This window comes from Mesoplodon densirostris, chromosome 1, assembly GCF_025265405.1.
Source record: "Mesoplodon densirostris isolate mMesDen1 chromosome 1, mMesDen1 primary haplotype, whole genome shotgun sequence".
Lineage (NCBI taxonomy): Eukaryota > Metazoa > Chordata > Mammalia > Artiodactyla > Ziphiidae > Mesoplodon > Mesoplodon densirostris.
In genome coordinates this window covers 12,463,148-12,482,826 of record NC_082661.1, presented here as the reverse complement: position 1 = coordinate 12,482,826, position 19,679 = coordinate 12,463,148, and the positions used below count along the sequence as shown (strand labels likewise).

Here is a 19,679-nt window from a genome sequence, read left to right as displayed (position 1 = left end):
AGGTCCAAGTCCCAGCCGTGCCGCCTCGCTGCAGCCCCCTGCCCACCTCCCAGTGACCCTGGGCAACGCTGCTCTACCTTCTGCTCTTTGTTTGCAGACGAAGGGCTATGACAGCAGCCCCTGCCCTCCTGTGTCACTACCTGGGCTCTTTTTAGGTTCATATAAGAGCATCTGAAATATCTCTGTATGTTCCCTTTGTAAACTGAAAAGCCGTAAAAGGTACGGAATGCATATTATTGTCTTCTCTTGCAAGGTGTAGTCATTACGATGAGTATGTATTATGTGCCTGTCTTTGTCACATTCTCTCTGTACCATCACCCTACATGTAGGTGCTTTTTCCATCTGCACTTTATAGAGGTTGAGGAAACTGTCCAAGGTCACATGGCTTGTAAAGTGTGTGACCTCAGGCAGCCCCTCTCGAGGACCTTCCAGGTTGGTGGCTCCAGTTATTTTCCAGCAGCTTCCTTTGATTTTCCTAAGCCGGTGGTTCTCAACCCCAGCTGCCTGGGTGCCCAGCCTCCATCGCCAGAGGGTCTGACTCCATGGGCATGGGGCGGGGCCCGAGCACCGTCGTTGGCTCCCCCGTGATTCTTATGTGCCGCCCCGGTTCTGAGCATGTGTCCACGGTGGAGCAGGGTAGGCTGGACTGGACGTCAGGGCTCCTCCCCTCTCTGGGCCTCACTCCCTGCCCTGTAGAAGGAGGGGATTGATCATGTGACCCCCAAGGTGTCCTCTCCAGGGGCCTCTAAGGTTCTACAACTATGAGAAGCTTGTGAACAAATCTATTATTGTTCTTTTCCTTCTTCTGTTTTAGGCAGAATATGAAGTTACTCCAGATGAAAAACTGGGAGAAAAAGGGAAGGAAATTATGACCAAGTACCTCACCCCAAAGGTAAGAGGCTGCCCAAACCCCAAAGCAGGAGGAATATGGGCCCCCAGGTCTGTGCCAGGCCATGTGAGGAGTGCCCAGCCGGTGGTGCCATTGGTCTCCAGGTCCAGCATTCTCATCCTCCTCCAGAGGCACCCAAGCCTGGCCAGGCCAAGGCAGTGGTCCAGGCCACACCAGGCCTGGGGTGGGGAGGCCTGCTTCTTGGGGACCCAGTCCCCTCCAAGGGCCCTTATACTTCCCACTGTTCACACCCAGGTGTTTGTGGCAGGACAGGTGGAGGCTCAGCTGAGGCAGGGGTCAGTGTGACCAGAAGAAAGGGCACAGCAGGGGTGGCTCTGAGAGGTCAGTGTGACAGGAAGGGGCCAGGGCTGATGGGAAGGAAAGGGGCTGGCTGAAGCTGTGCCGGCAGAGGCAAAGTCAGCCGAACACACAGCAGAGTGCAGCGTATTCTGAAGTGTTCTGGAGTACGCTCAAGGGCCTCAGGACTGGGGTCACCCCCGTGGCCTGTGTGCACTCATGGTGGCACGGGTGCTCGATGCAGTTAAACATGGATGCTGCAGCCACTCAGCTTGAGTTCCACTCAGGAGTCAGAGGCGGGACTGTGGACACAAGACGTCCAGCTCACACACACCAGCTCCTCCAGCAACAGGTGGGCTGCCGAAGGCATCCAGGGTGACACGAGGGGATTAAACCCACAGTAGCTCCTTCCGAGTTTACAACCAGGCCTCCTCCTCTCCCTGTACATATGGATGGTTTCTGCACAGTTTTTTTGTTGTTGTTTTTGTTTTTTAAAGCTTCATTTTAATTAGCTTCTTTTTAAAAAATATTTATTTATTTGTGGCTGTGTTGCATCTTCGTTTCTGTGCGAGGGCTTTCTCTAGTTGCGGCGAGCGGAGGCCACTCTTCATCGCGGTGCGCAGGCCTCTCACTGTCGCGGCCTTTCTTGTTGCGGAACACGGGCTCCAGACACGCAGACTCAGCGGCCATGGCTCACGGGCCCAGTTGCTCCGCGGCATGTGGCATCTTCCCAGACCAGGGCTCGAACCTGTGTCCCCTGCGTTGGCAGGCGGATTCTCAACCACTGCGCCACCAGGGAAGCCCCTCTGCACGGTCTTATATGTTTTATTCACACGGCACGGAAGTCCCTTGAGTCACCTTGTTGTTCTCAGCAGGGGTCACAGGTCCTTGGCAGCTCTGCTCTCACCTCACACCCCCGCTGCCCCCTGGGATGTTAGGGAGGTCCCTGGGGCCTGAGTGCGTGACGAGGACCGCCCATGCCACACTGAGCCTTGCTCCAGAGCAGGTGTGCTCGCCTCCAGCGCCTGCCGGCGGCCAGCCCAGCCTCACCCCACAGGCGTCTCCGTGTCCCTTTCCCCTGCTCCTGCTGAGACACCACCCCCAGTTGCTTCCCTTTTCTGCTTCTGCTGCCATCGTAATCATACACACCTCTTAATGGAATGGCAGGCAACCCCAGGGCCTTTGCAGTTTCAGAAGTGAGTGGATTCATGTTCATAAACTCCTCCAGACGCTGGACAGGGCTGGCTCGCTCTGCACAAGGCGTGGCCCTGGGCACAGCTGGCTGCCCTCTCCATCTGCAGGGCCACCAGGCTGCATGGCCTTGCTTTGTTCCAGGTACGGGCCTGAAAGTCTTGAGGTTGAAAATGGTCAAGGAGGAGACATGTCTGAGCAGGGTCCCCCTTTGCCCGCAGTCGCAGCCGCTGACCTGTTGAGAGGCTGCAGGTGGATGTTTTCGGTCTCCTGGCCACCATTTGACACAGGGAGTCCACTCCGGGCATAACAGCCCTGAGGGGCGTAAACACCCCCGGGGGAAGAGAACAGCTCAGTGCTGAGCACCTAAAACAAGCCAGACACCAACTAGACACTATCTGTGACGGTTCCGGCCTTCATGAGATGAGAGGCGGTTAGACAGCCCTGTTTACAGGCGGCTGCCAGGGCCCAGAGCAGGGAGGGAGTGACCTGCTACGGCCACGCAGCTGATAGACTCTTGCTGCCCTCGGCCAAGGTGGTTTCCACAGTGGCTCAGCTTTGTCCGTCCAGCTCTCCATCTGCGCCCCCCTTTCGGGCTGCCCACCCGCTTGGGCTCCCCCTCAAACAGTGGCAACTAACATACACTGAGGACCCAGTGTATGCAGGCGCAGTCTCACCTAGTCTTGCTGTCACCGTGTGATGTGATTCCATTGGCTCCATCTTACGAGGACAGGGAGGCTCAGGAGGTGCTGTCACTGTCCCAGGCGACAGCTGGGAGTTGAGCCCAGGTCGCGGTGATCCCAGAGCCTCTGGCTTTGCCCCTGTGCTGCACTGTGTCCACCGCACGCCCGCCCGCCCCCGCGCATCTGCTGGCCTGGCCATGATCCATGGTGAGGATGAGGTTGTTCCTTTGCCTGGCCTTGCTGGTTCGCTTGGCCTCTCCAAGGGCTGCTGCAGGGGCCACTTCCCTCTCCCCACCACTGGCCGACTTGGACCAGAAGCCTCTTCTCACGGAGCCCAGTCGGGGCCCTCCAGACCTCCCTACCCCTGCTCAGCACTGCCTCTATCTCCTGGAGGGGTGGGGCCCAGCCTCCCCATCAGCTCAGACCGCTTCACAAGTGCCTCAGAGCTTGCCAGCGTTTTTTCCTTAAGTACTCCTCAATTAAAAAAATTTAAACCACAGCATATGTGTGGCCCAGGGGCCTGGGGAAGGTGGTCGAAGCGGTCCCGTGGGTTGACCGTTTTCCGATAATAAGTTTTGCGCTGCCTTCCCAGTCCTTCCTGCAGTCACTCTCCTAGGATCCTGTGTTACTTCTCAGCGCTGCAGTTGCCCCGGGTGCTGGGGAGCGAGCGCTGGGAGAGGAGCCACGTGGCTGAGGCCCCAGCACTGGCTCTGAGGCCTTCGAACGACCCCCAGGACCCCTGTCCCCAAACCCAGGTAGTCCTCACCTTGTACCCCCTCCTCAAGGTGCAGCTCATGTGTCTCGGCTCCAGGCAGCATTTTCCAAAGGGTAGACTGTGGGACACTGACCATTCGAGAGGCTCTGGGGAAAAAACACCTCTGGACAATTGCTTGAGGGCAGCACTGCTCGCCGTTTCTCTCCCTCGTAAAGATTCACCCGGCCTGTGAGCGTATTAAAGGCTCTGAGAAGTCCCTCAGTAAAGAAACCTGTTTAACTGCTAATAAAGCATTTCCCAAACTTTTTTTTTTTTTTTCAATTTCACATCCTGCTGAATACGTCTTGGGCTGCAGAACACATTCAAGGGTCTTCACGACCTGGCCTCCAGTTTCCTCTCCCAAAGGCCCCACGCTGGGCTCCAGCCACGCCACCTCCCAGCCTCATCTTGATGTCCCCACCTCGTCGCCCTTGTCCGTCTGTTCCCTGCAAGGCCCCGCACCCGGAAGGAGCTGCCCCTCCCCCGTCTTTCTGCCCCCCACCCCCCCAGCCCGTCTTTCTCCCGCCGTGTCTCTGCTCCTCCGCACAGAGCCTCTTCTGCCTCTGGTCAGGAGCCACCGCTCCCACCTGGGTGGTCTCCCAGCTCGCCGCTCTGTTGTGCTTCTGCAGGTCCGTGGGGTCAGGGCTTCCACGCCCCGGAGAAGGTGGCCCCTGAGGAGCCCGCCTTCCAGAGGGGGTGACAGCGCGTCAACAGATCGGTGGAATGCGGTGGGATGGGAGCAGCGGCGGACGGTGCACAGGGAGGTGTGAGGGTGGGAAGGTCTGCGGAGGCTGTCCTAGACCGGCCTCGCCCAGGGAGCCTTCTGGGAGTGGATGCAGCTGAATCGAATTTCAATGTGATGATGAGGGGAAGCCAGGTGCGAATGAAAGACAGGAGAAGGGCCTTTCATGCGCCAAGGTCTAGAGCAGGGGCTCTCACCCGGGGACGTTTTGCCCTCCCCCGCGCCCCGCCCCGGGGACATTGGCAGTGTCTGGGGATAATTTTGATGGACACAACTGGGGGTATGTGCTCCTGGCATCTAACGCACATGGGCAGGGGTACAGCTGAGCATCCTGCGATGCACAGGATGGCTCCCACCACGAAGAGTTATCTGGCCCCAAATGTCAGGAGCACTGAGGGTGAGAGGCCTTGGTGCAGAGGTGGGAAAGGGTGTGTGTGCGGGGGAGAGGTCAGTGTTACAGGGGCCCTCTGGGTGGCAGGAGCTGGAAAACCATGGTGGGGAGTCTGACACCATCCTAAGGGCAGTGGGGAGCCCCTAGGGCTCTGAATGCCATTTGCAGTTTAGGATGGTCTCTCCCCCAACGCAGAGGAGAAAGGGGAGGGGGAGGGCTGGAGGCAGGAGGCCATCCCGGGAGCTGCTGCTGCAGCTGGAGCAGGAGGGGTGGGGGACGGGAGGTGGGAAGACACAAGGGCCTTGGGAAATGTTGAGGGAAGGAGCTCTTGCGGGGTGGCAGGTGTGGGGCATGAGGAAAGGGAACAAGAGGAATCCCAAGTGACTCTCTGGTTTCCATCTCAAGTCACTGAACGGGTGTGCAGGGGCCCCCAGGAAAGGCAGGGTACCCAGGATGAGGGCCGTTGCTGTAGGTGGCCAGGCTGGTAGCTCACTGGGCAGATATGATGGCATCTGTTCTCTGTGTCCCCTGCCCCGTGCACAGTGTTGGACACATGGCTCTCATTCATTGTGCGTTAGTTTGAATGAGACAATGAGGGGCCCTGGGAATCTTCCCTCTATGGGCCCCTTCCCTCTCCCGCCTCAAGTCTCTTTCTGGAGAGCTGACACTTGGCTGGCCTGTGTCCCCCAGTGTCTGACAGAGTGTGTTTGCTGAGAGTCTGGCTGAAAATCCCTGCTCAAAGTCAAAGCTCATGCCCAGAGCCGGATTCTCGCTCCCCGTGCAATGATGCTCTCCAAACCCTGGCTTGAAGGCATCCATCTCAGAGGCCAAGTCCTCTCTTTGGATGCTGCCCAGAATCCTGCATCAGTTGCCCGTACACGGCCGGCCTTGCTCTGGGGGCAGTTAGAGGACAGCAGCCCGGGGTGGGCTTTGGGATGGGCTGAAAGCTGTTGAGATCTGACACAAAGGCAGCGGAATGCTGTGAGGACGCGAGTTTTAGGACCTGATAGACCTGGGTTGGAAGCCAGGCTTGGCCTCTTTTAGCTGAGTGGCCTTGGGAAAGTTACTTCACCTCCCGGAACCTCAGGCTGCTCCTCCAGTGGGCGAGGGTCATAAATACCAGCAGGACAGAGCCCAGGAGCTGGTACGAATAAGACTTTCCCTAAGCAGGGGCTCTCATCTGACTTTCCCCCTTCCTAGTCTGTGTTTTCAAATTCAGGACGTTGAATGAGGAAATCATTCAGACATGAACTCCAGCTGTGGATTTGTGAGAGGCCAAGGAGGGGTCCGCAGGGTCCTCAGCCTCAGAGGGCTGGCCAGAGAGACTGGCCAATGGGAATGCATTGGTCAGGATGATTAATGCTAGCTGCCACAACAAACAAACCCCAAATCTCAGGGGCTTCACACACCAGAAATTTCTTTCTTTCTCATGCATGCTCTGCCTGGGTCTCTTCTGGATGAAGATCAGGGGTCCTGGCTGCTTTGGTGTCTCCACCACCAAAGGGGAAGAGAGGAGTGAAAGACGCACATGAGCTTTAACTGCCTTGGTCCCGATGTGACACATCACTTTCTCTCTCAGTCCACCGACCAGCAAGGAAGTCTGGGGGATTCAGGGGAGCATATGGAAAACTGCTTCCTGCCTACGTTTCCCCAACCCCCAAGCTGAAAACATTGTCTGTTTGGCAGGCTAATTTCTAGTGCTGGTGAGACAGCTCAGAGAAGCTGCCCAGAAGCTGGTCGAATCAGACATGTGTGCTGGGCTCTGTAGAGATCTGGGCAGCTCACTTCCCAGGTACCTACAGACCAGAGGTGATACAGGTGGCAGGTATTCAGGTGCAGGATTGCTCTGAGCTGGAGATGGACCAGGAAATATTCCTAATTATAATAATAATAATGGATGATCCTGAAAACAGTATTATATATCATTTATCACTACAGACATCATTTTTAAAATACTCGCTCATGGGGACCTCCCTGGTGGTCCAGTGGTTGAGAATCCATCTTGCAATGCAGGGGACGCCAGTTCGATCCCTGGTCGGGGAACTAAGATCCCACATACCGTGGGGCAACTAAGCCCACTCACCGCAGCTAGAGAGAAGTGGGAGCACTGCGACGAAGAGCCCGCGCACCGCAACTAAGACCCAATGCAGTCAACAAATTTAAAAAATAAAGTTTGAAAAAAATAAAATATTAGCTTATGGAGATGTAATTCACATATCATAAAATTTACTGTTTTAAAGTCCACAGTTCAATGGTTTTTAAAATAGTCACAGAATTGTGCAACTATCACCACTATCTGATTCCAGGACATTTTATCTCCCTGAGTAGAAACCCCGTACTCATCACCATTACTCCCTATTTCCTTTTCTTCCCACCCCAGGCAACTGCTAATCTACTTTCTGTCTCTATGGATTTGCCTGTTCTGGGCATTTCATATAAGTAGAATCATACAGTATGTGGACTTTTGTGACTGACTTCTTTCACTTAGCATGTTTTCAAGGTTCATCCATGTTGTAGCAGGTATCAGTATTTCATTCCTTTTTATGGCTGGATAATACTCCATTTTAATGGATAAACCACATTTTATTTACTTCTCATCAATTGATGGACACTTGGATGTTTCTGCTTTTGGGCTATTATGAATAATGCTGCAATGAACATCCATGCACAAGTTTTTGCATGGGCATATTTTTAAATTTCTCTTGGGTATATACTTAGGAGTGGAATTGCTGGGTCACATGGTAACTTGATATTTAATCAGTTGAGGAATGGCCAGGCTTTTTTCAAAGTGGCGGCACCATTTGACATTCCCACCAGCAGTGAATGAAGGTTCCAATCTCTCCACATCCTCTCCTACGCTTGGCATATTCCATCTTCTTTTTTCATCCTGGTGGGTGTGAAGTGGTATCTCATTGTGGTTTTGATTTGCATTTCCCTAATGACTAATGATGTTGAGCACCTTTTCATGTGCTTATTGGCCATTTGTATATCATCTTTGGAGAAAAGTCTATTCAAATCCTTTGCCCATTTTTAAATTGGGTCGTTTATCTCATTAATGTTGAATCCTAAGGGTTCTTTTTTTTTTTTTTTTTGGCTGTGTTGGGAAGCCACAAGTGTTCTTCTCAAAGCCAGGGCCCAGGACGGGGAAGGGAGCAAAAGGGGGCCCTGCCCTAAGCTAGTCAACCACAGCACATCCGCGTGTCTTTGCATCTGGAAATCTGCAGCTAAAACTGCATGCAAAGCCTTGGACTGGGTGGCCCCTGAGATCCCCTGGGTGCTGTAGCCTACTCTAGGTGGTGTCCTTTTTCCCCTTGGGTCTTTGTTGCTGCACGTGGGCTTTCTCTAGTTGCGGCGAGCGGGGGCTACTCTTCGTTACGGTGCGCGGGCTTCTCATTGCAGTGGCTTCTCTTGTTACAGAGCACGGGCTCTAGGCGTAGGAGCTTCAGTAGTTGTGGCTCGCGGGCTCTAGAGCGCAGGCTCAGTAGTTGTGGCTCACGGGCTTAGTTGCTCTGCGTCATGTGGGATCTTCCCGGACCAGGGATCGAACCTGTGTCCCCTGCATTGGCAGGCAGATTCTTATCCACTGCGCCACTAGGGAAGCCCCTAAGCGTTCTTTATATGTTCTAGGTACAAGTCCTTTATCAGATATATGATTTGCAGATACTTTCTCTCAGTCTGTGGGTTGTCTTTTTACTTTCTTGATGGTGACCTTTGAAGCTTCATTTTGATAACATTCGGATTCATTTTTGTTACTTGCTTTTTTTTTTTTTTTTTTTTTTTGCGGTACACAGGCCTCTCTCACTGTTGTGGCCTCTCCCGTTGCGGAGCACAGGCTCCGGACGCGCAGGCTCAGCGGCCATGGTTCACGGGCCCAGCCGCTCCGCGGCATGTGGGAACTTCCCGGAACAGGGCATGAACCCGTGTCCCCTGCATCGGCAGGCGGACTCTCAACCACTGCACCACCAGGGAAGCCCTTGTTACTTGCTTTTAAATGACTTGTTTTCATGTTGTCTTATCTGTCCCTGTAAGAAGGCCTCAGTTTTTTGAGGAACAGGGTGTATATGGAGAAACATTAGGCCCATAAATCTCTCTTCCTCTGCAAAACCAAAGCCCCATCGCCTGCTGTAAAGAGCAGGGCCAGGTCTGGCCCTTCACCAGTATTCCACACCTTCTCCTGGCTGACATGGCCGTATTCTTTAGGCCGTCTGCGTATAGCACTGCAGTGACCTGCTCTTGGATCTTCCTAGCAACTCCCCAAGATGGGTATTAGTGCGTCTATTTTACAGATCAGGCACCTGAGGTTTGGGAAGGGAAGAGGCTGGCTTAGAATAGCGGAGGCAGGGCTTTAAAGGAGCTTCTTAGGACATCCTGCTCTGTTTATTTTAATTGCCCATCAGCAACTGTGCCAGGTCTCTACTCCAATCGCTAAGACCTGGCAGGTGGCACCCAGTTTCAATGTGGTTTTGCTAGGAAGTGTGAGTGGATGCCAGGCAGAAGCTCAGACCTGGCAGAGGGTCCTGTTGAAAGGGCCTGCGTGGGCTTCTTCTGACAATGAGGTGGGCGGGTGGGTTGGGACAGGCTTCTGACGTGAACCCGCTTGGCGTCCTCTGTGGGATCCTGGGAATGCCCCAGAGCAGGCAGCTCTTGGAGGGCATTTCTCTCAGGAGGGCCACTGGCAGGATGGCGCTCTCTGGGCCCTCCAGAGATGCGGGCCTCTTTGTTTCTGAAAACAATGGTAGGCTAAGGCAGGGAAGTTTGTTCTTGTTAAGGGGGAAACTACCCATCAGCCTGAGTTTCTGCACAAAAGAAATCTATTCCTAGTGCTTGTTTGGCTCTCCGGAAAACATCTACTTTTCAAAAAGTAAGGAGCTTGAATGAAAGGAAATAATAATTATTCCAAGTTCCTCTTTCTCTGGCCCCCAGTCACAGCCTCACTTCATTGGCGCCTCCCCCTACCCCACCCAGGCAGTAGCATAGGATCTGAGCTAGACCAAACAGCTGCCTTCTCAAAAGGGGACAGTTCCTCGGCCTCTGGGGCTGTCAGAGGCTTCAATCTTTGTCTTCAGGGGCACATGGAACCCAGTTCTGCCACTTTCCAGTGGGGCATGTTTGGAGCCTCAGTTTCCCCATCTGAGTATGGGGATGATAACAGTGGTGCTCAAATGGGCTCATTCTTCTTTAAATCAACTCATCTTTTAACTTGAAATAAATGAGTTTCAAAAGGAAACTTTGTTATCAGGAATTACCTGGAAAGCCAGTATTGATTTGCTGTACATAAAGATAACTGGAAAAGTTATCCTAGCTGGGTACTCTTTTGCTTACCAAACGCTCGGAGCCTCCTTTCTCTTTGTTTCTGAGGGGCAAGTAGCGAGTATTAGAGACAGGTTAGCAAGATGGTAGGTAGCATCACACTGAGACTTTCTTCTTGAGGATGGGAGACTTGAAAGAAAATTGAAAAGGGAATACTTTTTTCACTGAGTGGTTCAGTATTATTTAATTGTGTCCCTGTACCTCGAGGCTAAGACCACTTCATCATCTTTAGAAAATGCTGGGTTGTCCACTTCCCAGCTATGATGCATTTTAGAAATGCTGGCTTGTTGTTGGAAGAGACAGCATGACCTAAAGCAAAGGGCACTAGGACTGGGGCTCGCTCCTGGATCTCCCTTCCTGGGATCTGGTGCCTTGAGGAGCTAGCTTAGCATCCATCTAACCATCTAACCAACACTTGGTCTCCAGGGACCCAAGGCCATGGAATACGGGTGGCTCGGGTAAATGCCTCCCTTGCATGTGCCTGGCCTGCCCTCCAGGAGTTTGAGCTCCCTGCTTCTGGCCCCAGAGCCAGCTGTTCATCTCTGCCAAGATCACCTGGCTCTTGTCTGCCTCCCTGCAGCCCGAACGGCATCTCCATCCTGTTGTCAGTGAATCTGGTGAGCTCAGAATCCACCTTTGCTTGAACCCCTCCTGGGCAGGGTCTGGCTGGAAGGGTCCAGCTGGAAGGACCTGTGGGGCATGCACCCCAGGTTTTCCCACTTCGTGCCACAGCACTGCAAGAAGTCTCAAGGCTGGAAGAGGGTTGAAAAGAAAACTTGAGAAAGGAACTTCCTGGGAACAGCTCTTACTGTGTGCCAAACACTGTTCTCAGGGCTTTAAATAACTCACTTAATCCTCATATCTACCCCATAGATTATTGTCTCCATTTTAAAGATGAGGAGGTGAAGACACAGAGAGGTTAAGTAACTTGCTCAAGGTCACACAGCTGGGATGGAGGAAGCTGAGACTTCGGAGTCTGTGCTCCTGACCCTTCCCCATCCTGCTCTCCTAAGATAACCTAACCTGGCTCCCTGCCTTGAGCTCCACTCACATCTCTTCTTGATTGAAGGACTGTTAATGACCAGTCCTTTGGAGACTGGCAAACCAGTGCCGTTTGGAGAGCAGCAGGGCTCCTGGGTCATTTCAGGTTTTCCCCAGCACCCAGCACTGCATGGCTCCCCATGGAGTGCCCCTGCTGCTTGAGCCAGCAATCCTGGTACGTTGGGAGATGACTCCATAGCCCATCCTCGGGGACTGTTCCTCTAGTTCATCCCAAGGGGAAAGAGGACACCACCTAGAGTAGGCTACAGCACCCAGGGGATCTCAGGGGCCACCCGGTCCAAGGCTTTGAATGCAGTTTTAGCTGTAGATTTCCAGATGCAAAGACACGCGGATGTGCTGTGGTTGACTAACTTAGGGCAGGGCCCCCTTTTGCTCCCTTCCCTGTCCTGGGCCCTGGCTTTTAGAAGAACACTTGTGGCTCCTTGGAACCCAGTTTTAAAACTACTGGGCTAAGCCAAACTCCTCATTTCCTAGATGAGGGAACTGAGGCTCAAAGAGGAGCTGGAGGGCTTCCCTGGTGGCGCAGTGGTTGAGAGTCCGCCTGCCGATGCAGGGGATGTGGGTTCGTGTCCCGGTCCAGGAAGATCCCACATGCCGCGGAGCGGCTGGGCCCATGAGCCATGGCCGCTGAGCCTGTGCGTCCGGAGCCTGTGCTCCGCAACAGGAGAGACCACAACAGTGAGAGGCCCGCGTACCGAAAAAAAAAAAAAAAAAAAGAGGAGCTGGACCCCTGAAGGGTCATACAGCTGGAGGAGGAGAATGGAACATGCCTCACTGGGCTCTCCACACCCCTGTGCTGCAAGTATGGTACAAAGGCACGAAAAGGAATGCTTCCTGACTTCATTTACCACCTCCCACCCTGGTTGGCCTGCAACTGGGCCTGAATTCCCCTGAGACTCTTATTCTTTGCGTCAGTATTTGTCTAAATGCTGAGACATTTGTAGTGTGCCAACAAAGCAGAGAAGGCTGCTGGTGCTGAAAGTTCTACCATTTAAGTATCCACACTTTTTAAATGGAGATGCCCTTGAGGGGCATCACTGCATCTAACCCTCTCACTCTCCTTTACTAAGGGTGGGTGTTAAAGGAGGAGGTGGGTCAAAGTGACATTATTTTAGCACCTACTGTATGCTGTGTGCTTTACATCTTTATCGCATCCTGTCTTCATGACGTTCATTTGTTGTAGACACATTTGTCCCTGTTCTACCTTGGGTAAAGACCTTTAGCTATTAAGAGTGAAAGCTGGGAGAATTGAAAACAGGGACTGACACAGATACGTGTATGCAAATATCCATAGCAGCCTTATTCACAATAGCCGAACAGTAGAAACAACTCAAGTGTCCATTGACGGATGAAAGGATAAGCAAAATGTGGTATAACCACACCATGGAATATTATTCAGCCATAAATAGGAATAAGTCTTGACACATGCTACGGCGTGTGTGTGAATGAATCTTGAAAACATTATGCTAAGTGAAAGAAGCCAGACATAAAAGGCCATGTATTGTGTGATTCCACTTATATGAAAGGTCTAGAATAGGCAAATTCATTGAGACAGAAAGTAAGTTAGAGCTTACCAGGGACTTGTTGGAGGGAGGGATGGGGAGTTATTGCTTAATGGGTATAGAGTTTCTGTTTGGGATGATGGAAAAGATGGTGGTGATCGTCGACATTATGAATGTAATTAATGCTGTGGAATCGTCTGCTTACAAGTGGTTAAAATGGCCATTTTTCTGTTATGTCTATTTTACCACAATAAAAGGAAACGAACAACAACCGAAGAAAGGGGATGATGAGATGTAACCCCGGTCTGTCTGACTCTAGAACCTGGGATCTTTCTCTTCCACTGTGTCGTCTTCGCAGAGGTTAACCAAAGACAAAATGCCCCCAAATCAGCTTCCCGGCTGCTGCACGAAGGAGCAAGTCCGGGAGGGCAGGTGGATTGGAGGACGTGCACACTGGCTGGTCCCTCCTGCGCCGGGTCCACCTTCTGGCTCCGAACCTTTGCTCTGTGTCATTAGCTTTTTCTCATGTCACAATCTCCCTGCACAACATTTTTTTTTTTCCACAAGCAGAGACTATACTGTTTATTAAACAAAGCAACGGAAACAAAGGGCTTCTCCTTTCAAAATCCCTTCTATTTAACATAGCTTTAATCAAGAAAAGAAACATACAAATGCAAGAAATATGTACAGGTAGAAAAGGCATTCCAACCAAAATGCAACATTAACTGAAGGGAAAACTAAAGCAATGCTCTGTAGTTGCCTGGATGTCCCTAGGGGACGGCAAGTCACTGCTTATCAGCCTTCCTCAGAAGAGACAATTTTGATTAATATCAGACCCATCTGACTCAGTCTATTAGACCCTGAAAGAAGGATATTTTCAGATAAAAAAGATATGACTTTGATTAATAATTCTACCCTATTGCCATTCCAAGCATTAACAACTATGTGGCACCTCTAGAAAGAGAGCCTTTGAATTCTAGGAAGACACGCCTACTACAACACCCAGGTTCCTGTGCACAATCACTTCTCGGCTCTCCCTCCCGAGAAGGGACCCAAATCGTGGAGGTGTCACCACTGGAGAAGCCTGCACAACATTTTTAAAGACCGTGTAATTGTCCTTCAAATAGATACATTTATTTCTCTCCCCCAACCTTTCCTGGAAAACACATCCCCTTTGCCTGATGTCTTTGGGCTCCTCTTGCATCCTTGAGGCCGCCCTGCCAGCCGGGGCTCCTCAGAGCAGGCCGGAGCGTGCGCATCGGGGCCCCTCTTCCTTTCTTGTGACCTTCCAGGTCGGGAAGTTGGAGGTTCCTTCGATGCCAGTGGAGCTGGCGTTACCTCTGACCCCCATTCCTGTGTGTGTGTGTGTAGTGTTTCCTGACCAGAATTCCTCATTTTAGCGTGTCTGGAGACAGAGAAACCAGCCACAGGCTTCCTGAGGACAACCTCCCCTCAGCCTTGCCCTGGGTAGGCAGCGACGCGGGTCTCTGTGGTGCCTGTGCTCGGCCGAATCCGTGTGGCCTGACAGGCCCTCCCTGACCATGGGCCTTGGGCAGAAAAATGACATCATGGGGGTTTCAGTCGAATTCCCTGGATCTTAGGAGATTCCTGCCCCTCCTTCATTCCCAAGCCGCGTGGAATGAAATCTTGACTGGAGAAAAATCTTCCCGGGCCAAGGTATTTCCAACACAGCTTCAAATTGAAGCCGGTCTGGAGGCTGTGGACCGGGAGGGTGTTCTGGAAGGTGGAGAGTCAGCTTGCTGTGCCCTCACCTCTCATGCACGAGGAACGAGAAACACTCCCGGCCGTGAGCGTTCTGCACCTCAGCCCGTTAGGACCCAAGTTCTACCCGTGAATTACCTGCACGTGGCCGCCCTGACCCAGAGCAGAGCTGGCCGAATTCAAACCGCTTGCCAGGAAAAACCCCGCTTCTCTGGGTCCTGAGAGCCAGGACCGCCTGTGTAAACAGCGAGTCTTCTCCCATCGCACACTCTGGGCCCACAGGTCTTGACCGGAGATTATCAAGTTGACAGAGCCCGGCTGGCCTCTCACTCCACGTCCAGGCAGATTTCGTTTTGTTAATTATCCGTTTTTGCTTTTGACGTAAAAAGTCATGGTCTGGGTCAGGGCCACTTGTATGTTTTCCTTTCTTTCTCATTCAAGTTGCCCAGCTCTCAGGGCCTCTGGCTAAATTCTGCTAGTGTTTAAAAATGTTCTCTCTCACTTCCTGACCCCTAAAAGTCCTTCATCCTGATTTCTGCGAAGCCACTTGAACAGCAAAGGAAGTAAGGGACAAGACCCTTTCAGTCCCTATCTGCTTTTCCCTTCTCGGAGGGTCGTGGCTATGTCTCAAGGGCTGTGCTTCTCCACTTTGCTGACCCAGGGAATGTGATACCTTGTGACCTGGGGTGGCCCAGTCAGCAGGGGCACCCTCGGAAAGGGCTGGAACCCCCTGCAGAGCAGGCTTGCTCAGAACACTGCCTGGCCCCGTGGCCCCTCGCGCAGTTGATGGTCTCTGTGAACCTGCTCTCTGCCATCTTAAATTTGTCCAGACAAGTGTCGATTTTGCCATAGGATAAAGTTGATTCTTTCAGAGCCCTGGTCTTCCCAGGGTACAGATGCCTGGAGGGTCCTCCTCATGGCCTAGCCAAACGGCCTTCGTCCTCTGAGCCTTGATCAGACCTCACCTCAGCCATGAGGCCACCTCTCTGAGCTCGCCCTTCTAGGGGCTGAAAGGCTGCTCCACAATCCGCCACCCTCCGTCCCCACCAGCCTTGAACTCCTGCCATTGGCCAAGTGAGTCGGTTTATGGGGTCATTGGGTCAGAGCTCATGACCTGGGCACAGAGTGGACACTCAGGGACCCTGTTGTAGCTGACAGACTGAATCAGCTCGGACCCCAGCGGGAGAAGCAGCGGGCTCCTTGCTTTCCGACTGGCGCCACCTCTGGGTCTGCTCACAAAGGCAGCTCTGTGCTGTGTGGTGTCTTCCTGGACTGGCAGAGTAACCCGCTATCCCCAGGGTCACCCCCGAATTGGTGTAAGAGTTCGTTGCCCAAAGACTTAAGGAGATCATTAGGGTGGCCGTGTGTGTCTGTGTCATAATGGAACCATGGGCCTTACGTAGGACACCGGGCTGCTTCCCAGCACAGTGTCAGGGCAATGGCCTTCCTCACCTTCTCCTACGATGAGAAGCCCCAGAGAGCCCTGGGAGCCCCTTGGACTCTGGGTCTTTGGCTGTTCATCACTAAAAGATAAAGGTGCAGAGTGGCATTCGGGCAGGAGGTGGACCCCTGGATGACCCCCTAGAGAAGGCCCCTCAAGACCGAGTGCTGTCTGTCAGAGACAAGGGAAGATCCAGGTTTTGTAGGGGCTGAAGCTTAAGTAGCATGAGAAGTATGCTCTTTAAGAAGAAGGAACAGGGGCTTCCCTGGTGGCGCAGTGGTTGAGAGTCCGCCTGCCGATGCAGGGGACACGGGTTCGTGCCCCGATCCAGGAGGATCCCACATGCCGCGGAGCGGCTGGGCCCGTGAGCCATGGCCGCTGAGCCTGCGCGTCTGGAGCCTGTGCTCCGCAACGGGAGAGGCCACAACAGTGAGAGGCCCACGTACCGCAAAAAAAAAAAAAAAAAAAAAAAAAGAACAAACAGAACATTAGGTACAAAAGTGTTTCCTGAGAATGAGAAAAGAAACCACAACCAATGCCTGGAGCCTTGGAGATTGGTCCTTTTCACCTGAGATCTCAATTTACAGGAAGTGCTTATGCAGAAATGCTTCCTCTCTCACCTAGAAAACTCTGTAGCTCCTAGGACTGCAAGTAAAGGGCCCCAAAGCTTCAGCTTCCTCTGCTTCAGGGTGAATTGCTTCTGATTGGAGACCCTGCCCACCTGATGGCCAGCAGTGAGCACCACATTTCCTTAGAGCTTGAGAGAGGTGCCATGAGACTTGTCGTTTTCCCAGCTTCTACCCCAAGGACCTCCAGCAACCAGCTGCCTGTCCAGCATGTGTCTCTGCCCAAGGGGGCTGCGTCTGGCACTGTGCTCAGGCCATGCAGTCCAGCAGCCTTGCTGACCACGTGGACACCCAGGGAGGAGTTGGTGTTTGGGCCGAGAGCTGCAGGACACAGACATCAGGCCCAGCGTAGCAGGAGCCAGAGCCCCTTTGCTCGTGAGCGCTTGGCTTGGCTGATTGACTTTTCCCCAGTGACCAAGATAACAAAACGCTGCTTTTTCCTCTGTTTCTGTTCTTGTCTGGGGCTCGTGGATTGTGCCTGTTGCCTGGCTGATGTGGAAGACGAGCTACTCCAGATGGACCCAGGCTGCGTGGCCGTGGCTTTTCCACATGGCACTGAAGGTTTTGATTAAAAGGTGGAAGAATGGCTCTTTTTCTTCCTGTCAGCCAGACCTTAAATCAACCCTGGAGTGAGGAAATGCCGTCCAAAGCTGCCGTTCAGTAAACGCTCTCCTATGTCTGCCAGTTGTGATTGTACAAGCAGGTTTAATTTCAAGCCAGGATTTGGGGTTGGAATGAGCACCCTCCTCTGCCCACCTCCTGCCTGTCCTGCTTTCTGCACCCAGTTCCTGTTCCTAGAGTCCAGCGGGCTGGGCTGAGTTAGTTTACAGAACTCGGAACCAGCCAACTTGAGCCGGGGGAGAGAAAAGCGAGTGGAGGGGAAGCCTTTAGAAGGTCCTCCTCACCACCTGGCCCAACTCCTGAGTTTACAGAAGGTGAATTTGTCTGGATTCTTGGCATCAAGTGGCAGATACTTAACTCACAGTTGCTCAAACAAAGGAGGAATGTATTGGAGGGGTGGGGGATACGATTAAATGAAACCATGAGAGAGACACGGCTGTACGTGGGCTCAGGAACCCCTGGCACCAGGACGCTTTACCCAAGGCAGCTCCAGGTCCTCCCCCAGCCACCCCCAAGCCTCCAGCCCACAGTTTCTGCCCCAGACAAGCACTCCAACTAGTTGTAACTAAGAAAATCCCAAAGAACTGATTGGCCCAGATGTCCCAAAGGCAGGGGGTAGACCAGATGACCTCATGAAGGTACTTCTGCTATGAACAGGCATGTGCACACACATTTGTTCAACAAATATATTGAGCACCTGCTACATGCAGGGCACATTGTAAGTTCATATCAGCCAAGCAGAGTAGAGAGATTACAGATTTTGGAGCCGGGCAGGCCTGGATTTGAATCTCAGGTCCTCTGTTGACTAATTATTGTGTCTAGGGGCATGTACGGAGTACTAGCTACTCACCAAGCGCTGCACTCAGTTCTGATGAGACAGGAATGAACGACATTCCTGCCCCTCAAAGAGCTCTCTAAGGCTCAGCGTCTACATTTGTGACCTTGGAACAAGCCCCACCTATGGCATCGTTCCAGGGAGCAACAGAAGTATGAATTTGTAGGAAAACTCACATGGAGGGGCCAGTGACTATCAGCCAGCCCCTCTCCCAGGGTCCCACGATGCCTCTGGCCCTGGATCCTGCTGGAGGCCGATTCCCACCCCTGCCCCTGCCCGCGGCCAGGCCTTGGCAGCCCCGTGTGCAGAGCTTCCCGCAGCTGACACAGATCCCCTCACCAAGGGTCAAAGGGCGGCCAGGGTACAGCTGTGGGAGTGCCCCTCCCAGTTCCTGTCCTGGAGGAGAAATGGGGTGGCCCCCCAAGAAACAGCCGCCTCCACCCTGGTATGGGTGGGACAGGCAAACCCCCAGGAAGCCCCTTGTTTGGAAGGAAGGAGACCCCCCCCAGAACCCCTGTCTTCCAGAGTGTCTTGCTTCTCTCCTGCTCAGCTTTTCCTGAAGGCCTAGTCGGTCCACACTGAGAAATTGCAAATAGTTTACACGGGGAATGTCAACTGCCCACGTATGAAAATATACACATCATTAAGTCCTAAGTGCTTGCGTCTGGAGATAGAGCGGACAGTCTCCTGGGCTGACCTTTTGTTCACTGATGGAGCTGCTACTAATGAGTGCGGAGCTCCTCGGAGGGATGTTTTCATATGTTGAAGTGAAGCATAAGCTGGCCATTAGCCTGTGTGTGTGTGTGTGTGTGTGTGTGTGTGTGTGTGTGAGTGTGAGAGATACGTATGACAGCGCTATACAAACAGCACTTGCCAAAACACGCAGAGTCCACTGAACCTCATTATCCAGCCTCCAAAGAGGGCTTGCTCTGCAAGGCCAAAGTCACATCCTCTTCACTATTCGAGAAAGACTATGGCATCCTTGGAGGACCTGATGGTGCTTAGGGATAAGGCTCTCTGACCAGATTGCCTGGGTTTGAATCCTGTCTCTGCTCCCACGCTTGCTGTGTGATCTTGGGCAAGTTACTTAACTTCTCGGGGCCTATTTCTGCATCTATAAGATGGAGATAATAAAACCTACTTTGAGGGGCTTCCCTGGTGGCACAGTGGTTGAGAGTCCGCCTTCCGATGCAGGGGACACGGGTTTGTGCCCCGGTCCGGGAGGATCCCACATGCCGCAGAGCGGCTGGGCCCGTGAGCCATGGCCGCTGAGCCTGCGCGTCCGGAGCCTATGCTCCACAACAGAAGAGGCCACAACAGTGAAAGGCCTGCGTATCGCAAAAAATAAAAACTACTTTGAGAGGATTAAAAACGATAACCCCATGTAAAGCTTCTAGGACTTAACCTATATTAGGTGCTCAAGAAGTAGCAATGGTGACCACAATTGTCACTGGGAGGTGAGATTGGGTGGGAGGCCCTGCCTGCTCAAAGAATCCTCTTGGATGAGGTTGTATTGGAAGCAGGTCCTGAAGCGGGGTAGGGTTCGGACAACGTGCCGTGAGGGGCCAAAAGGGCTCCTTCCAGTAGCAAAGGCTCGGCAGCTGGAAAACCGG

At 52.9% G+C, this 19,679-nt stretch overlaps 1 protein-coding gene across 5 annotated transcripts in view; it reads left to right on the top strand.

Annotated features, from left to right (window-relative positions):
• GRK5 (G protein-coupled receptor kinase 5) overlaps window positions 1-19,679 on the top strand; it is a 218,649-nt gene that overhangs the window by 167,293 nt on the left and 31,677 nt on the right. For 4 of the 5 annotated variants that reach the window (XM_060098880.1, XM_060098900.1, XM_060098885.1 and 1 more), the window contains one exon: window positions 815-892. In XM_060098880.1, coding sequence (XP_059954863.1) covers window positions 815-892 — 78 coding nt within the window. Of the gene's footprint in view, window positions 1-814; window positions 893-17,444; window positions 17,546-19,679 lie in introns of those variants that run through there. The other variant, XM_060098895.1, reaches the window with a different exon arrangement.